Genomic DNA, 27981 nt, shown 5'->3' with positions numbered 1-27981 from the left:
ACTACAGAAGCCAGAAAGCATCTTCATCTGCTTGTAACATTTTGTGAACCTGGACTTGGCACAAGCCTCCAAGCACCCTCTAAAGCATTTTCTTTCTTTGTTACTGCCTCAGCATCTGACCTTCTGAAGAGGGGAAAGGGATCTTTATTCCACTGCATACAGTTATTCACATTTGGTTGTCCTGTTTATTTTGAACTCATTTTGTCAGATAAAATGAGACTGTCAAAAGTAATTCACAGAATACAAGCAAGCATGTATATGTATATAGGTACAGATATATATTTATGTGCATGTTAATATCTTTAAAACAGGCAATGATTAGTCTTTGCCCTTAAGATGGTTTATTTTCTACCACTAGAGAAAAAATAGAATTGCTGTTATCTGTGGGGAACTCTTCATAAAGCAGTACAATCTACAGTCATGTTTGATTCTGAATTTGCAATCTTTAGATGACAGTCAAATTTCTAATTAAGTATGCCAATAAAAAAAAATTCTTACCTGCAAATGCTAATGAAACAGTACTGATAATTAATCCCACAGATATGCATTCATATTTAAATAAAATGTAATTGCCCAGTCCTTTAAAATGAAACCACTTTAAGGGAGTAGGTTGTTCAACAGCATAGTTAAGATGGCTTTCAATCCTATCCAACTGTGCTCAAAATCTTATCCAACTGTTTTTAAATACCATTTGAAACCACAGCTAGAAACGTGCATGCTAGTTGCATGCTTGATTATTACTCTTCCCTTTCTAGGCTCAGGCTGATGACAAATACCCCTAATGCCTTCTCTCAGCCCTTTTCCAGCCTTCTAATTTTTTCCAAAGGTTCTTCTGTGCAGCACGATCCAGTGCTGAGTACAGGATGTTGATGAACAATTACATTTAGAAAATAAGAGCTGTTTAATCTTCACCAAACTCAAATATGTCTTAAGAGTATATTTTGTTATCTATAGTACATTTTATATTTTAGCAGCTTTAGGTACAAACTGGCTTCAAACGTACCCTTGGGGAATTGCCACATATAAATCCTGTGGTGCTGTGACCTGTGGTGCTGTGACCCCTATTACCCCTCCGCTACCTCCACCACCTAGTCCCAGAGTTTCTGTGCTCATATGACTCTGTCTTAACAAACAAGGCATTAAGAACTGCTTCCCTTTTATGCCCTTTCTTCCATTCCCTCTCCATACTTAAAAAAGCAACTCATTAGAGTTACAGAAACAAAGGAAAAAAAAAAAAAAAAAACAACAAAAAAAAAAAAAAAAAACAAAAAAAAACAAAAAAAAAAAAAAAAAAAAAAAAAAAAACAAACCCTTTGACTTCTGTGCATCAGTTTTGAACAGGATCAATTTCTCTGGCATCACAAACCCAAATTTTGTCCACTGCCATTCTGAGTGAATAAATGTCAGTAACTCTTGTTCCAGTGGTTGGGCAGACAAACTTTAATGAGGAGAGTTCAACAGCTCTCAAAACCACCACTCCACTGCTATTAGGGATAAAGGCAAATCCACTGGGAGTAGCAGGTATTAAATTGAGATTAGGTTCTAAATGTAGATGAAAAAGGTGGAGATAAAAGAATGAAAAAACAGTGACAAACACAGTTAAGCTCAATGGACAGAGGACCATGCGAGGGGTCAAACATTCTACAAGCATTTTTTATTTTAAATAACAGTTATGTCTTTTACACTTCTTTAAATAACAAATAAGACCATAATATTTTAGAAGATGATCCCCTGCTAATACTACTATTCAGTTATAATCTTTCACTCATTACATAGTTATGAAAAGTATTTTTAAAAAAATCCTTCCTATTTTGGTTTTGATTTGTTCTACATGTTTGACAGTGTCCGAGCTGGTGAAAAATAATCTTTTCCATACTGTACAAAATGAAAAATTCAAAATTATAATATATAATGACAATATAACACAATTATAACTTTGGAATGCAAAACTGAAATTATTAAATACTTAAAGAAAATTCTGGAAAAAAAACCCAATTTTATTTCTCTTTGGAATAAATAGTTTCAACCTTCCTATTTCACTTAACTGAAGAAAACTGAAATGTTTAATTCTATCATAGGTTGATGCTTAAATGAGGAGATACTGGTGTGTGGAATGGTGCGTGAAAGATGTGACGTGAGTGCTTCTTGCATGTATTTCCTTTCATGGATCTGGTTCCCTGTCTATATTAATTCTCTGTATCCTGGTAAATCCAGACTTGCCATTACTAGTAACAGGTCACAGGCTTTGCCTTAAACAAATAGCACAGGCCTCTGGACTGGGGCTGTCACACTCACTTTGCCTGCGGTTGACTTGGCTTGTGTGGAGAGCTTGGTTTCAGCTTGGGGTCAGCTTGTTTAGCCATAAGAGCAGTAGCTGAATGACCAGGTGGCTATCATTTAATTTGTTTTGGTTTTGCTTAGCTTAGTATACTTCTATAGCATTATGTAATTTTTATTAATGCTATGGACGTAGGTCAGAATGACTGAATTCAAACTCTCTTGAAACTAAATGCAACAGAACTAGAGTTAATCCTCAAATTTATTTCAAGAGTATCTGTTTTGCCTTAATTTCAGAGACTAATGGTATGTCACATTCCTTTGGCCTGTTGGGCACACAACATACAATGAACTAGTACCTTTTTTTAGGTTTCATTTTTAAATAATGTAATGAATATGTAGACAGTTTGTTAAAAAACCCTACACAGTAGAATGAATCTTGCTCTAGAAATCATCTTGCAAGATACGCCTATAGTTTTAAATAGGGTCTTCTCCACTATTGTATTGCAACAAAGAAACCTGAATAATTCCTAACTTTATGTAAATTAGTGTTTCCATTATCATTCATATTAAGGCAATGCTTAACATACCATATGGAAATGATCTTCATTATTCAAAAGTCCATTAAAAATACACAACAAAAAGCTATCCTTGTCTGGAGTTTTACAACTATGCAAAATAGTCCCTCAGAGGCACATTGAAGTCTTATTTGGAAGAACAATGTTATGTTTCCATTAACACATGCTTTCAGTGTTTGCAAACAGCATGCTAATGTTTTAAACATGTCTTTAACCTTCTTGGATTGCTACAGATCCTACATGCTTCCATATATATTTCCACACCTATGCATATAATCAAGATCTACATGTAAAACATCTATCCATAAAATGGTAGATAATGCATGGGTACATGTCTATAGATGCTATGTAATTATGTTTTGGTAAGTCAGACTTGTATCACAACATTTAATAAAGAAATTAAGGTATTTCCAAGTGTTTTGTTAGTACAGATGAATTAATGTCACTGCCACAAAGTCCTAACATCTCCCGTTCTCTCCCTCTCCCCCCTTACTTCTTGGCTGTACTCTCACTTCTTTTGCATGAGTTACGGTCTGACCCTTCACTTAAACTCAGGTCACCCAACTGGCAGAAAATGCACAGGACTGAGGGTGGGATGTGGAGGGTGAATATTTTTCTGATGATTTCCTGATCTCCTAAGTGACTCAGAGGAGAGACTGGGAGTGTCAGGACACTGCAAGAAAGGCAGTCAGATAATGTCAGGAAGCAGGATCAAGTTTTTTTTAGGAGCAGTAAGCCATTCATTTAGCTAAGCAGTATCACAAAATCAGACTTTCTGAAAGACTTTCAGGGAAATAAAAATAGAATTCAATGGGCAAAACTAGGAAAGTTTCAGGCAGTCTTTCTTGATGATTAATTTCATGTTTATTTTTATTGCCTTCCATGCAGCCATTTTTTTCCTAATACCCATTCATTACTTTTTAGTTTTAAACTCTATAAGTAGTTTTGGATCTTTTTTCCTTTGACATCATCTAAAGTGGCTGAGAGCTGTCAGTTGTCCAAAGATAAAATACAAGAAGACTCAAAGCAGCAGACTGTAATGACTCAAAATGAAGATACATTAATGGACTAGCCAATGCATAATCAAACTATAATTATAGGAAGAGCTGAGCACAAACTTTATCTACTGTGCTGCCAGGTTGCTGAATGTGGAGCAACAGCTATTGAAACCAAAGTCAGATTTCAAGATTCAGTCTTAGATATGAGGTAGATTAAGAGTAAAAATCACCAGTTCTGATCTGGATATAACAAAATGTATGGATGGATCTTATACTGCATGTAACATATCATATAAAAGCTCTCAACATTTCTCTTCTTTCTGCTAGTCACTACCATATTAACCCATACCCCAGTGGTTTGGTCAAGATGTTCGTATGTACTGTACACATTTATCCCCAGTCACCTTTGGCATTCAAGGGAACAAATATCTGGCAAAACTACACAACAAATCTATATCTCTCTCCAAGTCCTGTGAAGACATAAGGCACCTAATAGAACTGGTACATTTGTTGATGGGTTTGTCAGAAATGGTCTTATCGGCATGCATAAATACAGGGTGTGGGGAAGTGTAGCTTTTTTGGTTCTATTGATTACAACCTGACCACACTACTTCCCACTTGTGTGCAACACAGACTTATCAATGTATGTTGGCATTAAGAAAGATTATTTAGTAATTCTCCATTACCGAAATCCCTCAGAAATCTGGACACTAATGGATCTCATTGATTTCTGCTAAGAAGTTGTCTACTATATCATGACTGTAAAATTGTACTCATTGTTTAAGTTCAGCATCAGGACGTATAAAGAATTAAGAATAAAAAAAATACCATTTTAGAAAAACAAAGCAAGAGAGAGAAAAGAAAACTGAAAGAAGAATAGGGTAATCTTTGTACTTACGAAAAGCTCTATAGAATTCTTCCAGAGCTAGGTGCTTGTCACTATTATAATCATCATATTTCAGCAAATCGAACAGAGAGCAGTCAGACAGATCCTTGCCAAGCTCATCCCGTTTTATTACCTGACAAGAAAATTATAACCATGAAATTACATTTGAGCTCTTAGAGTTCTCTGGTATAATTAATTGTTTCTAATAATCATTTAATAGATCATTTTAAGGTTGCTGTGGGGCAATGAACTGCAACTGTGTAAAGTCAGGGATTTCCAGTTACTTTGTAATTATTTATTGCAGTTTTAGAAGTTAATACCTTTAGGACAGACTCACTGATATTACACAAAAGTTTTGAGAATATATAGAGAATATATATAATGGGGATAGACAGAAGCACTATAAAGACACTGTGAATGTTAAAGCTGATTTTACTTTACATGTATAGGAATGGTGATTAAGAAACATTCAAATATACTTTAGATAATAATTTCCCAAGTACACATAACGTAATGCCTTTTTTCTCTCAGTCTAATTCCTAACCACAAAAAACAAATTCAGACATTTTCAAAAATACCTAAAATAAACTCCTATTACCCTCGTAATTGTATCAACTTCTTACAGGCTTTTGACAAGCCTATTATCTTCCCAAAGACCTGTTATAAAAGTAGCTGACCTGAAAGGGCTTCTGTCTCAATGGGGGCACATACGCTTTTGTAAATAGATTGTAACTAATAGCTTTTAGATTTTTAACTCCAATGAACTTCTCCCAGAGAAATGTTCTTTAATTTGTGCACCATTTTGGTTTAAAGTCCGTATACGTTGTAGACATCTACCTTGATTCCATCCAAAGAATTTTTAAGAGGTTGATAACCACAAGCATTCAGAATTCTCATTTTACAAGGTGCATGTATTAAAAACACTATCACATAACTGAAAGAAGCAAATCTAATGCAATTCCGTGTTGCAATGTTGCACAGTTTAAAGTTTTGTACCAGGCACAGAAAAAATGAATATAACTATAGTTAATTCCTTTGTAAAAATAATTACTCTTCCTACCCTCTACCTGTCTCCCAAAATACCTGCAAAACCATTACATTTGTATTATCATACGATAGCTTCTGAAAAACAGAGGATACAAAGGCTTTTGTGTTTCAGTTGCTCTGCAAAGGAATCAGCAGGAATTGAAAGGAATGCATTCAGTTATTTGTGTAAATACAAAATATATAAACAAATAATAGAGAATAAAAGTAGCATTAGAGCAAAGAGAAAGGACACAAACATTTTACCCTACCAGAAGTTATCTTCTATATATTAATATAAAAGCATTATAAAAGATAATAACCTTGTCAGTACATTAGAAAATATGAAAACCATTCACAAAGATAAGAAAAATCACCACAAAACCAGCTTTAGCTATTATTAATTAAAGATACATACTACGCTACCTGAATATTAGTGCTAGCTACTTCTCATACTTTAAAAGCCTATTTATTAAGTTCACATTAAACTGAATTAAGAAAAAATGAAACTGTGGAGATCTTACAGCTGGTACATAAAGGACAAAAATGTAGCCTGGGAAAAATGAATAACTCTAAGCCCATTGTAGTTATACAAGTAGTACTAAAGATATAATGGTGTGTATTGAAAACTTCAGTCTAGAAGAAATCTCTGAGATTTCAAGGCCATGAAATGTGCTGAAAATCACAGTTGGTTCATGAAAAAGGAACATTTAGGGTGAGAGGCATTGTTCCTTTGCTTGTTTTTCATAAAAGTTGGTCTGAAATAGTTTAAAACGCTTGTTCCCACTAGCTTCAATTGTACAAAAAATAATTAAACTTTACACCTAAGGTGGTGCAATAAAACCTTTGTTAAAGCCCACCAACACTTGCCACTACAGTACCACATTTTTAATTGCATATTAGTGTTCTCAGCTTCAATCCTTTGAGTTGAAATCTGTCTTATGATGCTTTTCATTTATAATTTGTCAATTTTGTTAAAAATAAAAATAATAATAATAAAAAAAAATTAGCCAGAAAGATTGAGATATTTCCAAGAATGATGCTATGGATATGATTTATCTTCCTGGCAATTATTTTATTTTTATCTTCAGTAAACCCATAATTTTGATTACAATGTTTGTTTATATATAGACATCTTTATGCTGGCGATATACTTTAGGGTTCTTTGGAAAATTCACTCATTTTTTATAAACCCTCCAAAAATGTCCATAAGGACAGATTTTAGAAGATACAGAAGTGATTTCATATCATGATTAATCTTAATTATCTGTGATTTGCTACTAAAAGAGCTGTTCTAATTTTTACCTAATAGGAATTATCCTGTGCTGGATCTAGCCATCTCCCGACTCTGCAATGTGATCCGTGGATCAGATCAACTCTCTGATCAAAAGTAAACTTAATCTTTGTGGAAATTTTGGTTGGTTGGTTGTTTTTTTCTCTTGAAGGGGTGGGAGATTAATATTCTATCACAAGAGGTATGACTCAGAACAGGTATTAGGGTGTGGGGATTTGGCTTTTGAAAAATTACCTGTTTCTGTAGTAGCCTACAGTCAGATCAGATTGACTGCGATATTAAATTACAACCTATATGAGATTCTAGCAAAGCAAAGCTGACTACTTACCAAGACATTAGCCAACGGAGAAGTTGTTTAGCAACTCATGTTAGCATCAAGCGTTTTAAAATCATCACGATCAAACTGCCTGTTCACAAGGGTCCCTAACTCACCAGCTGAGGAGACCTTTTTCTTATTGACATTACCTTTTAACAGATCTTGACATATCAGTGAAATTCCATAACTGGGCATATAATGACACAGCGCATATATTCAAACAGGGCAAGAAAAAAATGTCAGTATTGGTTCAAGAAATAAACAGTGAAATTCACAAATAAAGACTGTGAATTTTTTTCTGTTTCTAAATGCTGTCACAACATCATATTTTAACACCATCTTCTAGGAAATACAGCCTGTCAGACAACCCTGTTTTTAATTTTCTTTTACTTATGTAAGGGATTTAATTTACAAAGGCAGCTTGCTAAACTTAATAGCTTCTTGTAGGTATTTTTAATTTCACATCCCACATCATTACAAGAGAAAAATAATACTATGCAGTATCAATAAAGCATATACTGTGCAAATAATAATGTCAATAATTGCAAAACCTAAAAAATAGATGTCAGTAAGGAATCATCAATGGCTGAAAAAATCCAGTGGGATTTTGAAAGTCTGGGGTCTCATCCCAACCCTTTTCAATAATTTAAAAATAAATATAAAAAGAAAACTGGCAGATGGTATATAATGTTGAGGTGAATAATAATGAGGAGGACAGGGCAGCATATGGAATGAAATGGATGACATAGTTACATGTTTTCAGGAAAAGGATCTGTGTTTTCATAGAGCCAAATATAAGGTCATTCATCTAGAAATAAGAACCTAGACCATACCTTAATGAGGATAAATGGGCCCTGGAAAGCAATTTATCTGAAAAAGCAGCAGGATTTGCTGTGGCTAAGGAAGCCTCAAATTCCAGGATCATTCTGTAGCCTAATCAAGCAGTATGTCTTTTTGAAGTGTAACAAGGTAACTCAGGGTAGAAAGGCAATGGTGGGACTGATATTGAAACACAACATTCAGTTTTGACTTGCGCATGTTAAAATTTAATGTTGAGAAGCTAGAAGAGAACTTCTCAAGTTAGAAAGGATCCATAAAAGTAATGAGAAGCCTGCTGAAGACACTTTATAATAAGAGAGATGAGAAAAATCAATCTTTATAGGTTTTGGGGGTTTGGCTTTGGGTTGTTGTTTTTTGGTTGGTTTTTTTTTTTTTTTTGGAGGCGAGGTGGCAGTTGAAAGTATACTAAGAATTGACCACATCACATTCAATAGGTACTTTCACAGAGGAAAAAAATAAATATGGATGCTTCAATTTGGCAAACAAAAGTTAATAGGACAGGAAATATGAATAACACCTCTGAAACCAAAAAGGAAAAGCTACAGGAACACTTAACCTTGAATCCTGGGACTCAAGTTCTCCTTGACGTTTTCAAATCAAGGCTGCACACTTCCTTGTAGAGTTTTTTTGCTTCAGCCAAAAGCAAGACATTAAGGTTTTAATTAAAAGTGCAGGATAAATAGAATAAAATTCCACGTCTATGATACACAAGTTAGATTAGATGATGGTGTATCATAGATGATCTAACAGCATGCCTTAAGTTTTAAATTCTATTAATCTCTGTCCATGGAGGAGAGAAGAGTAAAATTCAAGGAAACTGATTCTTGAGCCAATTCTTTAAACCCAGCTGGTCCACTCCTTGGTTAAACTAAACAGACAGTAATTAGTTAGGGAGGCAGGATAGAAACAGACAAAGTTTTTAGTGAGTCCCATGCTAGAAACAAAATTCTTACTATAAAGGTTAAAGCCCGATTAAGATAATCTGCACAATTTTATGATTGTGCCATACAAGTCATACATGGGATTATTTGATTTCAGACTTCTGAGTTGAAAATTTGTACCAGAGAATGTTCACAAATATTTATGCTCTCAAATTTTACTTTACATTTTCATAAAGACAGTAAAGTATTACATATCGTGAACAGGTAAAAGGTGAGACATACAGCAAAACTGCTGTTCTGTTTATGGCTCATTGTGAAACCCCACAAATACTGAAAATGTAGAAACTTAACTAAATTTTCAAATGAAAAATATAGCTTTTCTAAACTATGAGCCTTATCCTTGAGAATTGAATGGTCTTTGAAACATGGAGGAGGGATTTGTATTTGGAAAATATTCTATTTTTTAAAGATATAGTGCGGGAGCATAATCATGGACTCAACGACAGATCAATATGATCATAGTTGAAGACCCTTTACTAGAGCATCAGACATCATTTTATATATTGGTTACATCCGTACATGCGTTTAGCTATTTTACTATTGGTTACACACATTATTCACGCACTGTCCACGCGCCTAGTTACACTTAATGATTGGTTATATCAACACTGTACACAGGCATAAACATAAGACATAATTGGTTATACTAACTAAAACATGAGAAACTTGTCTCAGTCTAAGTGGTCAAGATAAACTGCCGAATTGAGGTTCTTTGTGCCAAGTTCCCTTTGTCGTGGAATGCGCACCTGTGTTCTTCTAATTGGTATCTTTCTTTTTTTGTCTTCTTGTTTATTCTGTTCAAGACCTTCTAAAGGCATCTGGAATGCTCTTGTGACCGTTAGCTAAATATGTTCCCACAATATAGCACACAATTATTTATTTCCCATGAAACAGCACACTGTTAGCCAAGTTCAAAAACTCAGGAATTTAGTCAGTACTACTCTAAATTTTAGGAGACTGGGAAAGGTAATCTGATTAAAAGTGACAAACTGCATGTCAGAATAGATTGTTTCATTCATTTCCATTTGATTTGTGACAGCCACAAAGAAAAGTCTGCAGATGTTATGAAACTAGATCACAAATAACACAACATTTCCTTTATTAGTCCACCTTACCAATAATTTTGTTAGTCGGTGGTTTTTTGCTTGCCTGTGCTTGATGGTCTCTATGTACTTCCCCAAAGAAAATGCTACAGAAATAAAACTACAAACAAAAACTTCCTTTACAGTGAATATGATGGTTCAGTTAATGTGTGTTCACCTTTCCTAAAGGCAAGTATCTCTCATCACAACAGTATCACTCAGTGCTTGATCTAAAGTACATCAAACACCAAACACTGGGGGACTTGTGCTCCAAATTAATTCTGACTGCACGAGGAGGTTCAATTACCTTGTTCCACCATCTTCCACAGCAGTATAACTTTGTGGAAATTAAAAGAATTGATAATGCTGTATTAAACAAACCAATTAAGTATATAATTCCTTCAGATTAATTTTTTTTTTTAAGATAATATATAGTAACCAAGCCATTTATAGATACAGCTCTATTCATCTACAGAGAGTGTATTCTTCTAAGGTATGGCATATTGCTGAGATTTACAGGCAAGTACACGTACCTACACATAGCCATATAGACAATAGTACTTAATTTCCTACTTAATTTGTTTATTTTTTAGTACATTTTATATTAGAACTTTTGAATTGATGCTTATGTAAAGATGCTATATATACATATACATGCACCCACACTTCTGTATTTATCTACAAACATACATGGATATGTGACAGTATTCAAAGGTTCATTACACTTTATGAGAAATCTGTATTTCTGATGTCACCTGTAATTGAAGCATATTAAATTGATATGTGAAAATGGCATATTTAATCTTATAGCAGTTCCCATAACGTTCATATAGCAGTTCCCATAACGTTCACTTATCATTCCTTGAAACAATGATGAATTTAGTACAGTCTCCTTAGAATAAGTAGTTCATTTGGCTGTTTTTTAATTGTTTTTGTTTGGTTTCACTAACTGGAATTAAATGACGCTGGGAATACATCAAAATAAAATGCAGAAGGAACAGGAAAATTTTTTATAATTAATATTATATATTCCAGCTTGCTTTTAGACTGTGTCACTTCCCTTTTCTATAAAATTTTGCTTTCTTAGCTCACTAGCATAAGAAATAAATACAAGGAAAACAGCTCTAAGTCTAATCAAGTATAGATTATTTCACTTTCACACACAGAAGGAACTTGAATTTCACTGTTGAGCAAAATGAAGTATTCTTAGAGCTTATGTATCTTTCACTGATGGAAACCAGAAAAGGCTTACTGTTTATAAAATGGCAATTGCACCATACAGGAATAACTGCATTCATCAGTGGAAAAACACATTTTATTCCCATGTCTCCCCATAATACTTCTGATGTTTTTTCTCTTCTATACAGCAACAACAATATAGAGTAATCAAGCAGTCTACAGTGATAGAAACACTGACATTCCATTTATAACTTTGTATTAAATTCCAGTGTGGTTTTGCATAAGACAATAGATAAACAAGTGAGTCTGTTAACAACTGAATATTCATAGCTAACCAGAAGAATCAATTATCTTCCTTTATTTTGGATTCATTTAAATTCTTTCAAAGTGCTTTAAAAACAAAACAAAACAAACTCTTCAAGGAACCACCCCACTTTATTAGAAATCTTGCAGATATGTTGCATTTATGTTAGACCAGAGGTGATGAAGATGATGAAAATTCTGCCTATTTCATAGTCCACCCTTTTGGAAGGGTAGATACTCTTTCTGATTAGTACCTACCTCTCAAAACAGAGTGGTCTAAAAGGTTAACCTCATCAATAAGTCCTTTCAAAATCCAGCCACATCTCACTTGCCAATATAGGATTTGGAAACTAGAACATTAAGAGTTAGGCTCAGCAGTGAAATCAGAGAAGAATTCATATAGGAACAAAAATGTTCACTTAGCCTGCATGGAGCTACATAACCCCACCACTTTTCTATCTTCATTGCAGACTACCTTGTCTGACATTTACAGTGTGTAACAGAGTTATAATTATTTTTTAACTATAATTCTGTATTAGACTACAAAGACATGAAAAAAATTATACCCAGATACCAGAACTGTTCAAATAAAAGAAAAAAAAAAATAGCCTGCCAATTTTTAATTTATTGTTATAATACTTGAAATATTTTATTAAAATTTTCTCACTATTTGAAATAGCTTTTTTAATAAAAAGCGCTATTTTTGCTTCTTCTGGAGAGGAATATTCGTTTCTTTCGCATCAAGATGCAAATACAAGAACCTTATCATTTATGATCCAAAATACATCAATAAAAATTGGACTGCTGCTGTCACTGTTTCCAATCCCCAGCTGATTCATTTCAATTTTACATTAGGTAGGATGACTATATGGACACCTATGAGATAACAAAATGCAATCCAAGAGCCTGATTGTACTCATTGCACAGCAAGATTGAGGAGATGTAAAATTTAAGATGCACTAAAAACTGAAGCTCAATATTCATGTGAACATAAATTAACTTCAGGAGTCCTTGTTGTTTTCTACAGCATATATGTTATTTTTCATATTGCCTTAATATGATTAAACTTAAAATGCAGACAGGCACTATTATTTATGACAGGTCTGTAGAGTTCAAAATTCTGGCTGTATTGTGTGAGCACAGGTGAGAAAAATTCTCCTAATCCTGAGAACATTTTCAAGAGCACAATAATGTTTCCCTGTGGTGGGTTGACCCTGGCTGGACACCAGGTGCCCACCAAAGCTGCTTTATCACTCCCCTGCTTAGCTGGAGAGGGGAGAGAAAATATAATGAAAAGCTTGTGGGTCAAGATAAAGACAAAGAGAGATCACTCACCAATTCCCATCACGGGCGAAACAGACTCGACTTGGGGAAAAATTAATTTAATTTATTACCAGTCAAATCAGAGTATGATAATAAGAAATAAAACCAAATCTTAAAAAAACACCTTCCCCCCATACCTCCCTTCTTCCCGGGCTCAACTCCACTCCCAATATTCTCTACCTGCTCCCCTCACAGCAGCGCAGGGGGACGGGGAATGGGGGTTGGGGTCAGTTCATCACACTTTGTCTCTGCCACTCCTTCCTCTTCAGGGGCAGGACTCATCACACTCTTCCCCTGCTCCAGCATGGGGTCTCTCCCATGGGAGACAGTCCTTCACAAACTTCTCCAACGTGGGTCCTTCCCACAGGCTGCAGTTCTTCACGAACTGCTCCAGCATGGGTCCCTTCCATGGGGTGCAGACCTTCAGGCACAGACTGCTCCAGCGTGGGTCCCCTGTGGGGTCACAAGTCCTGCCAGAAAACCTGCTGAGTGTGGGCTCTAGCGTGGGCTCCTCTCTCCACGGGGCCACAGGTCCTGCCAGGAGCCTGCTCCAGCACGGGCTTCCCACAGGGTCACAGCCTCCTTCGGGCATCCACCTGCTCCGGCGTGGGGTCCTCCCCGGGCTGCAGATGGATATCCGCTCCACCGTGGACCTCCATGGGCTGCAGGGGGACAGCCTGCCTCACCATGGTCTTCACCACAGGCTGCAGGGGAATCTCTGCTCTGGCGCCTGGAGCACCTCCTCCCCCTCCTTCTTCACTGACCTTGGTGTCCGCAGGGTTGTTTCTCTCACATGTTCTCACTCCTCCCTTTAGATGCAGTTTCTGTTGTGCAGCAACTTTTTCCCTTTCTTAAATATGTGATCCCAGAGGTTCTACCACCGTTGCTGATGGGCTCAGCCTTGGCCAGTGGTGGGCCCAACTTGGAGCCAGCTGGCATTGGCTCTGTCGGACATCAGGGAAGCTTCTAGCAGCTTCTCATAGAAGCCGCCACCCCACCCCCTATCCCCCCAATACCAAAAGCTTGCTATGAAAACCCAATACACTCCTATTCAGCCCTGGGGAAGTTCAGAGACCTTTCTAACATTCTTCCACCACCACCCCCCTTCCCCCTCACTAATTGCATTCTCAAGAAAGCTAATGGGCCCAGCATTCTCTCAGTGGCAGGGACCTCTCGCATTATGAATCAATACCTTCTAGATAGCGTATTCAAGATGAGGTCTTTTTGTTTCTTTTCTCCTACTACAGCAATACCAATTTTTAGAAATACTGATAGCTATCATATACACTTAGGGCAGAAGAGAGCAGGAGTCTAATCCCACCTTGCAAAACAATCTTGATTTATCAAGCTTTTACGTTCAACAAGAACAAAAAACATTCATTGGGCTAAACCACAGGAGGATGAAAAAAAGTGTCAAGTTTTCAACAATCAAAGATAATGCTGTGAAAAACAATGCATTTCATTTGAAGATATTGCTCTGAGTTCTTTTAATTTGTTGTCTTGTTTTAAGTCTTCAGAGAGAACTGAGTCACATACTTGGTTTGTTTTCAGTAAATATGCAGGCTAAAATCTTCCTTCATCAGATGAAGGAAAAGATTGAGATTATACAGGAGCTGTGTTCTTAACTGCAAAGCTGCACACTATTCTGTTTCGCAAAGGCGATTCAGTGTTTCCTTTTGTCATATGAAAGAGATACAAAGGTTCTCAGCTGAAGCTTCTGCTATCAAGAAGGCTTCATGAGAAACAGGTATAGCTTCTCTTTTTTTTTCTTCTCTGTTCAAACTGACTAAAGAATGATTTCTGAGGGCAACAGGTTAGTTCATTGTGTCTCTTGCAAAACATACAAAAATAAACCACACAGCACTAACAATGAACTTATTTTACATTATTCTTTAGATTGAATAATTTTATGTTTCTGCAATGAATTTTAGCAAAACCACAAAGCACCATGTTTGAGTTTTAAGGCTGTTTGACCTGTCTCCATACTTGTGAAAGAGCATTACTTTATAGTTGCCATTATAAATTCATTTTTATAGAAAAAAGTATGTGGGAAAAGTATGTATAGAATGTTTGAAAACACCACAAATAAACAATGGAAAGAGGAAAAGTATATGTGTAGCAACTGAATAGAGAATAATCGTTTCTTTAAACAAACCTGCAAATTCTGCAAAATATTTTTGATACTGATCTTCAGCAGTAGTACTTTAATCCTGCTCCTCTAATGAAAAGAGCGTGATTCACTGCTAATTAGATAATGGATTTGTAGTGGCGAAAGTGTTCAAAACTATTTTTCAGTAGTTACGTGAGGGCTATGGCAACAAAGTCAAGCTATTTTCAAGTAGTAAAGTAAAGAAGGATTTAAAATTCAGTTTCTTTAGACTGCCAACCAATGCACTAATCGCTCTCACACTGTTTCAAGTGTTAGTGATATATATCTATAAGCATTAAATATAATTAGCATATCTATATCTGTTATGTATTCATATAGTATATTCATATAAAAAGCATTATTTGTAAAATATATACATGCACCAAATTCTCTTGAAAGCTGAAGTTCTGAAAGAGTTTAAAAACCAGCAGGAAAACCCAATCTTATAAAGTACAGAAAAATAATACTTTTAAATTGTTTTTTTTTTTTGAAACAGGTGATTAATTATTATTTGAAATTATGCCTATATTTGCATGCAGCCTCTGGTCCTGGAAATTGCCACTAAAACTTTAGAAGTTAACTGTATGGAAATGATAACTCCAGCCTAACACCTTAGGTATTATATGTTCACTTGTTCACTTCAAAAATATTTCTTAACGCTGCCACACAAGTTAAAACATAGGATGCCTAGTATTAGACTCATTAACATAGCTCAGCCATGATTACATTTCTCAAACATGGACTTCTACATTATTTAGTAAATCAAAGTACATTGGCCATAATAGAGTTAATCCTTCTAGGTAGATTAAAGCTAGTGCTGTCATGCCTACCAGAGCAACAATTATTGGTTTAGATATGTAATTAGTTGAAGCTTGCTGTTTAGAGACTACCATGAACTTTTTTTGAAAGATGACTTCTGTACTTCTCCAGCCCTAACTTGTATAAAGCAATAATACTTGTTTAATATTACAGAATTGAAATATGATTTTAATTGTTTTCAACTTCTAAAATACATCTATACAGTTGGACTTTATGCCAGCATGCTGTGGATAATAAAACAACTCATGGTCAAAGCAACCTATAGTGTTCTAACCCCTTAAGGTATATCCCGCAGCATTGTATTCAAATTTCTGAATAATCACTGCAGTATTTCTGAATAATTCAGGTTTTCAAAACTCCTTGAATTAAGCTTTCCACCTCAGAGACTCACGTATATTTTCTAAAGTGAAAGCATGCTAAGACTTAATATTCTATGTGTGTAGGTCCTGACAAAGAGAACTGAATAGCTACTGTGCTAATGGAAACAAAATCTAAATCTTACCTGAGATAACTCATTAGTGTCCACAAGTCCATTGTTGTCTGAATCAAAATAATTAAACATTTGATCTACAAGAAGTTTCTTTAGAGCCATTTTCTCATCAATGGTTTTATCTTTTGATTGTGCAATGTATCTCTGATTTTGTAGATCCAGTAACATGTTTTTCACTTGGGTGTATTCAGTAGGTTTGCATTTATCCCCTGAAAAGAAAATACACAACACAAGATTATTTTGAATTTGATTTCTTATTAAGAGTTTAAAAGTAAATTTTTAAAAAAAATGGGAAAAGCAGAGAGTATTAACTTCTTATAACAGTATCAACCAGGTTGCTTTATGAGGTACGGAATTTGTTCTGTAGTAGTTTGATCCATACCATTTCCTTGTCTGGTCTTCAAATTAATGTCAAAAAATTATTGCACTTCTAGATACTTCCTGTAGACAAAATTTTCTGCGTATGGAAACTAAGGAAAGTTTTAACAGTTTCCAAGCCTGTACTTCTTTCATTTATATCATTCTAGAAAATCTGAAGATTTTTTAAAATGTTACCTTTGGTAAAGCATTTTGTATTAACTTTCATAATGTGAATACTGCAATGTAACACATGCAGCAAAATCTGCAAATATAATAGAAAATGATACATTATAAAGAATATAAAGAATATATTTCATAATATTTTACTTCAGAAAGTAGAAATTACACTTGAGTGCTCATAAGCTAGCTCTACCTTTTCAGTTACTGGACATACCAAACTTATTTGAACAAGAGAAGGTAGGATTGCCAGAGGAAAAGAAAGGATATCTTTGACAAGATCTAGTTTATTCGTGTAATTTTAAAGTCTTCTATAAAGAGGAAATTGCTACAGCAACTGTCCTACGTATAGTGATTATAGTCACTACTTATTCTAAACCAAGGCACAATATAGTGTATGTCTGGTATTCTTTTATATCTGTTGCTGTATATTTTAAATTGAACAGAGAAACAGTTTAGAAGTTTTTGTTTTTATTAAGATAACCTTAGTATTTCAAATGTTTTTTGATGACATATGTCAATGTGGACCAGCAAAATACCATGTATCTGTTACAAATTTGTATTTACAGTTAGCTACTACTTAAATTCAAGTAGTGAATTCAAGGCTAGAGCAATACGCCGATTAGCAAAGCAAGCTATGTTCCATTCTTCTTTTTAGATGCTATGATGAAGATACAATTATTAATGAGGAACAATTATTTACCTCACAGAAAGTGCTTAGGCAGTTGCTTTGTTTTGCAAGTGGATCCCATTTAAGAAATGTCTAATTTACATGTATGACACTGGAGTTTATTATTTTGGGGTGTTTAATGGTATATGCATTATTTGGTGACTGTACCACTATGTACACCACCATCACCATTTCCTAAGGCAGAGAAAGAAAAAACTTCCAAAATGCTTCTCACTATCCTAGCAAGACTCAGATCTAGAAGAGAAGGACTTCTACGAGAGAAGTTAAAATGTGGAAGTAAACAAAACGTTTTTAGAAATCAAAACCACTCCAGCATTTTTTGGGGGTTTTTTTGGTTTTTTTTTTCTTCTAAAAGCCACTGCCTGTTATGTAGCTATCTGAAAATCCCAACTGAAGTAACAGAAATAAACAAAACCAAGTTGTATTTAACTGACAATCTAAGCTACATGTAGTATTTGCATATTTGTCCTCACCTGCCAGAGGCATGGAGATTGAGGACATACAATTTGTAAGAGTTGAGTTCTATGTGACTGTTTTTCAGGGTTCTAATGTAGAAATACTCAGTAGGAAAACATGTTTATTCCTTAGCCATTCTGGAGCTGCAGTGAGCAAAGCTTTGCATCTGAATGGATGCAGGCTCCAGGTGGTGGTGAAGGAAGAGAGGACTTAACTTCAATATAATCTAATTCACTTGGGTGAACCCCAAAAGACTGGGCCAGGAAAACAAGTATCATCTTTGTCTCCCCTAGATAACTCTTCTGGCTGTGATATCCTCGGAGAGAGACAGTTTGGTTTTACTCTGGTGCAGCTGAAGTCTAACACTATTTTACCTTTACTCCTGGTGGGAGGGGAAAGACAAATCCTATTTCTTAGATACTATGCTGCTCAGACCTAGTTACTATGTCCAGATTTTATCACCTGTAAATTATTTTTGATCAAACAGTTCTCCTTCTGCAATTCTAAAACTGCAAAGAGATATTTCTACCTTAGAAGTATGCAACATAAGTAAAGCAGTTTATTTCTTAATAATATCTGTTAAATCCTGGATTTGTCACAGTGTTTTTGATGAATCGCTACATGTCTGAGTTAGAAAAAGAAAATAGAAAATGAACAAAAAAGTCACACTGACAATTGTTTTTTTTCCTTGAGGCACACGACAACGTCTCTCACTTTAATGATTGATCAAGAATTCAGTATAGGTTCTCACCTCTACAAAGACAATAATGATGCTAATGTTCATTAGAATATTAAAGATTATTTATTAAATAAGGACAACATTTGCATGGGTTGCACAAAGATTTCCACATGAGAGATTATACAAAGTAATGTAAATTTAGAGGAAAAAAAAAATTATATATCACATGATCATGAAAAGCATTGTAATAATTAGTTCCATAAACAGTGTTTATGGAAAAAAGTTTTAAAGCAAGTTCAATCACAGTCCAATAAAGACATTTTAATGCACTTTAGATTTAAAGCTTAAGGAATGATGAACTAATGTATTCTCTCACAATACCTATTCAGAGAGAAAAGAACGAACTACAGCATTTCTTTTTTGTACACTTTCCATTGCATAGCACAAACTTCTGAAACTAGCATAACAGTCATATAAGAGTACTTATATATTACATGTTTATAAACTATTTTTACATTTTTCCAGAAGGGAAAAATATTTGTACCAGTCTTTTTAATATACAACAGTAAATGCTGCCTAATACATCGTTATCAGAGAGACTGCTCTTGCCACAAGTTTGACTACTTCTTGTAGAAAAACTTCATTCATAAATTAAGAATAGAAGGCTGTTAAACTTTTAGTCACACTGTCTGCCTAGTACAGTTACCACAACATCAGTGTCAACAAAAAATCTTAAATCACATTGCATTAGTGTATATACGGTTTATATTACCCCATCAACAAAAGAATAATTTCCTGAGAACAGGTTGCTAAAATCTGTTATAGGTGTTCTACACTAAGATAACTTTTCATTTTTATTTTTCCTGTTCCTGTGATGTCCTTTAGAAATATTTTTAACCTGAAAAGTAGCTCAAACTTATCAATACGTTGTATTAATTACTAACAGAAAATATTAATCTCTTTAATATTAATGAAAATAGAATTAAGGAAAGATGTTAATTATCTAAAAAGAAGCTTTTTTATAGATACTGAAACATTAATCACAATGGCAGTTTGTTGAAAACCAGCTGCGAATAAGGTGAATACAGTTCACAAAATAATTTCATGTCTCTACAACCCATCTTCAGCACATGATTATTTTATACTCAATAATGGTGTTAAAGCCTATCCTCTTTATGGGGTTGTTTTTACCATGTCTGTAAGATAATAGCTGTAATTTTCTCTCAGTGTGTACCTGCTCACTCTACAGATCAACCTGACTAATTATAGTCCCAGCCATGATGGTCCATCGGCTTCCAGTGTATGGATTTATGTGTGCTAGAGCCCAGTGTGATTCTTTCAGTGCTTCACTAACTTGTTTGAAAGCTAGTCCTCATGATGAAAATACTGTTAACACCTTGCAGAAAAATCTCTGTTGGCCATCATTTATGGTTTAAAAGAGATGCTATTTTGTTTCTCACTTATCTAAACAGGTTAGTCTGATCCATATAAAAGACAGCTTTATCAACAGTAGCTTCATACTCCCTGCAACCACACTTTGCTACAGTTCTCTATAATATGAAACTAATACTCCCCTATCCCTTTATCTGAAAAGGATGTCAAGGTCGCTGCACATGAGCACATGATTTGCATATAAGGGTGGGGAGAATAATACTCAGGTGTTGAAGCACGTTGGTAGTACTCTGCAGTATCTTAAAATGACGTTACAAAAAAAAAAAAAAAACAAAACAAACAAAACTTTACAAAGAAATGCTTTGGTTTCTGTTGCCCTAGAGTTTGGGGTTTTTTTGGTATTGTTCATGACATATCATAGTAAGTAATGCAAAAATAAGCTGAGCTATTTTTTCTTCTGACACAGTGTAAAATATATCCATTTGATAAATCTTAGGAGGAGCACAGATGTTCAGGGGTCTGGGTAGACAGGGTACACGCTACACACAATGAATGGTTAGTTACCTTTCCTGTTCCTCTGCCTTATCATACTCATTAAGAATATCAAACTTCAATGTTTCTGAGAAAAACTAGGTGATATGCTTAGCTATTATAACAAAAAGTAAGCATGTAAGTAAAAGTAGCTATCACTTGCAAACACTAGTTAAGAAATTGGTGAGAAGAAAGTTCTGCTACTTATCGGACATATACTTACGTAAGTGGAGGTAACAAACTCTTCAAAAAGAGCCTGAACACTGTATAGCAATTCTACCCCAAAATCTACATGCATTTTTTTTTCTATTACCACTTTAGTTTTCATTATGTTTGCCAAAATAATCTGTTGTAATATAATTATTACATTTTGGTCTAATACCCACCTTTTAAATCTTACTATGCACTTTAACAATAGATTTTAGGCTAGTGACAGATGAACCTTCACTTTATGATTGAAGCTAATCCCATTTGTGGTAAAACAGGTTTACACAGCTATACTACATTAAAACATTTTCATTTTATACATAATTCAAAGTAGTCTTTACACCAAAGACTCCATAGACTTGAACGTAAGGACAAAAATAACTGATGGATGCAAACGACAGATAAGAGGATCACAAGGAAACAATGAGACACTGCTCATCAACACAATGCACAGTTTCATTAACAAATCACCGTCTTATCTCAGTGTCATGACTGCCTTTTACTGTAAAATTTGAGGAAATGTGAAGCAGATATTTAAATTACAAGAATGAGGCTCTGTTTACAGGGGTCGTCCCCAAGACTGGAGTCACAGCACAGAGAAAAACTTAGAGTTGCTTTATTTATGTCCCAATTTAGTAAGCATTACTTGTGAAATAGTTGTCTCAATGACACACAAATGGTAAATGGGGATTAAGTACGACAACCTTTATAGCGAGGAAAAGTAATTTATGCTTAACGTAATTGAGAAAGACAAACTACTGGGAATATACTACAATTACATTACTTCTGAAAAGATCTACTAAATTCTATATAATTATCTACATACATGAAAGAGTAACCTCCACATTGTGCATAATTTACTAAATTAATTCAGTTTTCTAGTACTTTTTTTTTTTTTCCATTTGTGAATTAGGCTTCCTACACAAATAAATAGTTAGTTTTATAGTTATAAATAGTTAATTTCTGAAAAATTACTAGAAAGCAGTAACAGCAAATTTTGTGTCTTCTGGGGTTTTTTGTTTAATTCATTCATGGAAAGGACCAATTCTACTACACAGCAGATGTTATCAAAAAAAAAAAAACCAAACAAAAATCTCTGCTATGATTTATTTTACAAGTCTTATGACATCGTCTGTGCAAACCTAGAAGGTATGCAGAAACTTGGAAGTGGCAAAACAAACACACTGGAATCAAAGTGCAATTCTCCAGTCCCGTATCTTGTAACTCCTGAAGTAGTGATAGTCCTAGGGTTTACTTAATTCAAACTCAATAATAGTAGAAAAGTGAAAACACTTGGCTGTTTCCTTCCATTCGGTACAACAGTTTTGCAACTGTATCTCCATTACCTAGGAAACAGCTGAAAGTTAGATTTTGAGTGCTATTGTCCTCCTAGACAGTATTGAATAGATGATATTTGCCCATAATACAGAAAAAATTTGTATTTGACAATTTAAGTCTTACTTAATTTGCAAGAGAAAGATATATATCAAAACTAACTAGTGATTTATGAAAACTTGGCAAATGAATATACACATTATTCTTAACACCAGTAGAAAAATATTAAGGAATCAGCTAAGATAATAGTTTAGAAGTCACTCCTTAAATCCAAATTCAGATATCAGATTTTTGTATTAACATAGTTGTAGCAGTGCTACATATCAAGGTGCCGCGATTAGATCACTGGTCGGCCTGGACCAGGGAAGAGACAGATAACACACATGGTGTGAGTGCCAACTCCGTCCTTTATTGCGCAGTTAATTCCTTTTATACTAACAACGGTAGGTGGGATTACTGATATGTCATAAGGAGGCGACGACTAGCCTTCTACCTTTCTGTGACATCGCGAGATCTTCCGAACGGTGTTCCCTACACATAGTTTTTAGAAAAATACTAATACACATAGAGAAGGAAAGAAAGAACATATCATTTTAAAAAAATGCAATAAAGACAAACCATTTGATTTCTGTTCTCAGTTGTTTCACCACTTTCATGGTTAATAGAGGCATTTTAACCTTGCCTTGCCTTGCCTTAGCATCTCCATCTACATAGCAGCAACAACTCTTATGTCAGAGAGGTATCGAATCATTAATATTTATGGAGTGTCTATCTCCACAAAAGTCATTAGCTGCTGAGATACCATTGGATTCCAAGATATTTTATGATTTTGAGCTGAGTTGTATCTATATAGCACAAATGGTTTCCACAAAGCCATTTTCCTTCAAAATTAAAATAACTTTGGATCTGCCAGAAGCAGCAACTAGTTTTCAGTGGACCATACCACATATGAACAGTTTTAAGTATTCCGAAACTGATACAAACATAAATCAGATTTTTGAAAATGGAATAGACCTGATAAGCAGCAAGTCTACTGTTAATCTTCTACATGCATTTTTAACATATTCAGAATAATCTAATTAGCCAAAACAATTCACTGCAAAATTACAAATTATATTCCATGGAGCACAAATGAAAAATTAATCCAAGATAACATACATATACACACACACACAAATATAGATATGCACATACACATTCACATGCTCATATACATCCCCATACACAGGATGAAGAAGTCACTAGATATATGGTCTGATTTCAATACAACTTCAAACATAACACAAGAGATAACTTGAAGGTCTTCATCCATTCGTTATTTTTCAAGATCCAGTCTCTATAGATGAAGCATGAAAGTTGTAATCTTACTTGTAGCCCTAACAGATAAAGGAACATTTGAAATCACCAAAATTGCTTAGGTTACTCTGAAAGAAACTTCATGTTCAGATATCATTTCATAATATCTTATTTTCCAAAACTAGAGCTCAACAGTTTTGACCCTTATTCTCTGCTCTTCTCACTGAAGCTCTGGAACTGCACTTGGAGAGAAGCAATCTCATTTGTACACAGATCTAACTTTTGATCTATAGTCCAGAGGTTGAGGGGGGTGGAGAGGAGAGCTTTACACTCAAAACTGGTATTTTTCAATAAAAATTTCTGGATAAATAGGGATTTACATAAAAAATTTTCCCTGTTGCAGCTATGTTTTAAACAAAAGGTGAGAATTTTCTACCATTTTTTAAAAACATGGGAGTTTAGGGCTGCAAATCTTGGCCCTGCAGCAGCTCAGCTTTACATACACAGTGCCTAAAAAAAAAAAAAAAAAAAAAAAAAAAAAAAAGACACTTTGAATCTCTCTGGGTTTGGCTTTTGTTTTTTGTTTGTTTTTTTTTTTTTTTTAGCTAAGTTATACAGCACTCAATCAGCACATGGGCTGCTTTATGTCTTATTTTGTAGCATCCATACTTTCCAAAGTTATATAAACCTAAATTATCTAAACCTAAATTTAGCACTACTGTCAAAGTTAGATACTTGGGTGTTAAGGACTTCAGTTCTTCTGTGTAAATAGGTCTAAGTAGCTACAAGAATTGTTAAGAATTTTCAATGCAGTGCTGTCTATTTATATGCAATATACATATAAAAATACCTCCCACACACATAAACACCCTACTATCCAGACACACACACACAAATATGAAATTTAAAGTTATTTCTGCCATTGTCCTTAGCCAAATACTTCTAAGTGGTTACCACAGCTGGTATATAAAATAGAATTGAACCTAGCTTTTCAAAGCTTTAGTTCCACTTTGTAAATAAGGAATAATGCTGTACCAGTTGAAATGCTCTTAACTATTCTGATCTTTCAAAACTATAAATCGTAAGACAGAAGTCATAATTTTACTTAATTACACATATCTGTACAAGTCTGGTGTCTGGTCTTATCTGGAGACATTTATAAACAGCTTTTCAGTGCTTGAACAATGAATAATTAAGATAAATTGCTCACATTTTCCTTAAAAATATACTGCTTAGGTTAAATACCATTAGAAGCTGAATTAACTTTGCATTAAGAAAATAGAAAAACACGTAATACTATTTCAGGGGTTGTTTGGGTTTTTTTTCAGGACTAGTTAGAACAAATATTACATGGAGTGAGAAAGATTAATCAAAAAAGTAACTAGGAAACGAAGAAAGGCACCAAAATCAGCATTTGGGGTAGTGGTGTTGGGGGAGGACTTCTACTTGTTAACGCAGCATGGTTAACATATCACAGATCTCTTGACAGAAGAAAATAGGTCATATAAACTTTCACCTTCAAGATGACATTTGAAGGCTATAGCAGGTTGACAATAATGATCAAAACATCATTTTCCACAGCTGATAAAATACTGAATGTATGGGTTGTTTGGACTGCATGTTAGGATCACAAACACCATAAGCAGAATTAGTATGTAACTGGCAAATGCAAAACTCTTCTACAGGATTGACCCTGCCTTCAAAAACTGGTAAATCCACACCAATTTCAACCAGTGATATCACTTCTCAAAATTTCTTGATGTCTCAGATGCTTACCTCAGAGTATTTGTACCATAAAATTGTGCCCAATTTTCCAAACATATCAGATTATGTCAGATGTTACTCTTATTTTCCCAACATGTGCTGAAGAGATTACCTATTCTCTGATTTTTTTTCTTGTATCCATCTCAAGCTTTCAGATCAGTTTTGCTATTTGTCCCATACATGAAAAAAAACCCCTTCAATTTCATAAGTAAAAATTGGTATACAACATCAATAAGAAGATAACCTGGACTTCCTTGACCTTCCTGCCTTATTAAAAGAAAAACTGAGAGAAAAAGAGAAAAGCAGTGTGCTCCAAAGGCAGGCATTGCTAAAAATGAAGGTTGAGACAGGAGTTTAATGCAGCGTTTTGTTTTCCACTCTAGTGGAGTTAACCCAACCATTGCTGTTAGTATCCCAAATCCAGCAGGGAAATACTTATGGGATGTAAGCTTAGCCATAAATCTATGTAGAGTTCTGCTTTTGCTTCTCAGAAAAAGTTACTGAAATAGATGAAACGTCTTATATTAAGTCACAATCTTCCTTTTCCCAAGGGCTTCCTAGAGATGTGGAGTATTTACAGGTTTATGAAGGTGAAGTCTCAAGACTAGGTTAAGCCTAACTAAAAGAGCACTACAGTTAAAAAGGACAGTTCTGTTGCTCAATTTCTATTTCTTCCCCTCCATCGCATATTCCCACCACTTACTTTGTTTCACCTTTAGCAGAGTTGGCTTTTGGTGCTAATTACAGAAGTTGTTACATTCAGCCTTTTGCTATATGAAAAAGAGAATTAGCTCTCTGTGTGTGCATGTATATAGAACCAAAAATTTACTGTTATTCCAATTAATATTTTATGCAGTCTATTAGCCCAATTTATTTAATTAATTCAGAAAAGCCTCAACAACACAGATAAAATTACTTTTAAAACCTTCCTTGTATCCTCTTGAAATATCTCTCTTATGCTTATCCTTGCAGTTTTTCTCCGGGTACTAAGGTTTCAATCTTTTTCTCAGGAAGAGTGCAGGTGTTCTGGGTTTGTGTGGTGCAGTTTTGGGTAGCGGGGGAGGGGCTGCAGGGGTGGGTCCTGTGACAAGGTGTTAGAAGCTTCCCCAGCTCCAAGTCAGACCCGCCTCTGGCCCAGGCCGAGCCCATCAGCGACGGTGGTAGTGCCTCTGGGAGAACAGATTTGAGAGGGGAAACCTGCAGCGGGGAGTGGGATTGGAATGTAAGAGGAACCCCTCTGCAGACACTGAGGTCAGTGAGGAAGGAGGGGAGGAGGCGCGCCGGAGGAGGGGATGCCCCTGCAGCCCATGGTGAGACGGCAGGCTGTCCCCCCCAGCCCATGGAGGGGAGTGGGGGAGCAGATGCCCACCTGCAGCCCCTGGAGGAGCCCATGCTGGAGTGGGAGGATGCCCCCCAAGATGGCCGTGACTCCATGGGAAAGCCCGCGCTGCAGCAGTCTGTGCCTGAAGGACTGCGGCCCGCGGAAAGAACCCATGCCAGGGAAGTTCCATGGAGAATTGTCTCCCGGGGGAGGGAACCCAGACTGGAGCAGGGGAAGAGTGAGGAGTCCTCCCCCTGAGGAGGAAAGAGCGGCAGAGACAATGTGTGATGAACTGACCCCAACCCCATTCCCTGTCCCCCCTGTGCCGCTGGGGAGGAGGAGGTAGAGAAAACCGGCAGTGGAGTTGAGCCAGGAAGGAGGGAGGAGCGGAGTGAAGGTTTTAAGATTTGAGTTTACTTCTCATTATCCTTGTTTTGATTTGATTTTTAGTAAATTAAATTGATTTTGTTTCTTACCCAAGTTGAGCCTGTCTTTTGCCTGTGACCATAAGTGGTGAGTGATCCCTCCGTGTCCCTGTCTCGACCCACGAGCTTTCCTTTATATTTGCTCCTTCTCATCTCACCAGGACTGTGAGGGGAAGGAGTGAGCAAGTGGCTTCGTGGTGCTTTGTTTCCGGCTGGGCTTAAACCACGACAGGGGGGGAAAAGGCCACAAGGAGTCAAGAGCATCCCGAGATCATCATCAGGAGAAATATGAAGGTATGGTGAGAGGTTCTTCCCCTCAGTCTCAGCATCTGCTTGGGTTAGTTTTTTAAGTGTCACTATCTGGACCTGCTTCTTTCTGGTAGCAAGGTTAAGTAAGAAAATGAAAAAATCTTCCCCCAACCTCAGCTGAAATAAAAGGCTATTATTTGTTAAGCATAAATTATCCGTAAATGGTTTTGCGAGAGCTTAAGGTAAACAGGGTAAGCAATAGTCATTTGACTACTAGGCAATTTCTGAATCCGGTAAAATCAGCTCAGGCCAAGGCAAGATCAGGCAAGTCCTGAGACCCTCTGCACTGTCAGGTCAACACTGTCAGGTTTTGTGTGTGGTTTTGTTTTGGGTTTTTTTTTTAACCAGGAGGAAAGAAAAAAAAACAAAAAAGAAAGAAAAAAATCACATTCTACAGGGCTATTCATCTTTGAGGCACAATTACAGTATAAGCTAAAGCAATTCAGAGAAATGTGGGATTGTACATAAATGTATTTTGACCAGTCATCCCTAAACAGAATTTGGATCATTATTTCCTTTCATAGACAGTCAGGAAAAAAG

General features: G+C 35.5%; 1 protein-coding gene across 4 annotated transcripts in view; it reads right to left on the bottom strand.

Moving 5' to 3' along the window:
- FSTL5 (follistatin like 5) overlaps positions 1-27981 on the bottom strand; it is a 335945-nt gene that overhangs the window by 141865 nt on the left and 166099 nt on the right. For all 4 annotated transcript variants that reach the window (XM_030015397.1, XM_030015404.1, XM_030015388.1 and 1 more), the window contains 2 exons: positions 16511-16707; positions 4752-4872 (listed from right to left, as the gene is read on the bottom strand). In XM_030015397.1, coding sequence (XP_029871257.1) covers positions 4752-4872; positions 16511-16707 — 318 coding nt within the window. The remainder of the gene's footprint in view (positions 1-4751; positions 4873-16510; positions 16708-27981) is intronic.

Source organism: Aquila chrysaetos, chromosome 1 (genome assembly GCF_900496995.4).
Source record: "Aquila chrysaetos chrysaetos chromosome 1, bAquChr1.4, whole genome shotgun sequence".
NCBI lineage: Eukaryota > Metazoa > Chordata > Aves > Accipitriformes > Accipitridae > Aquila > Aquila chrysaetos.
The sequence above is the reverse complement of the archived record's forward strand: the minus strand, read 5'-3'. Positions and strand labels throughout refer to the sequence as shown.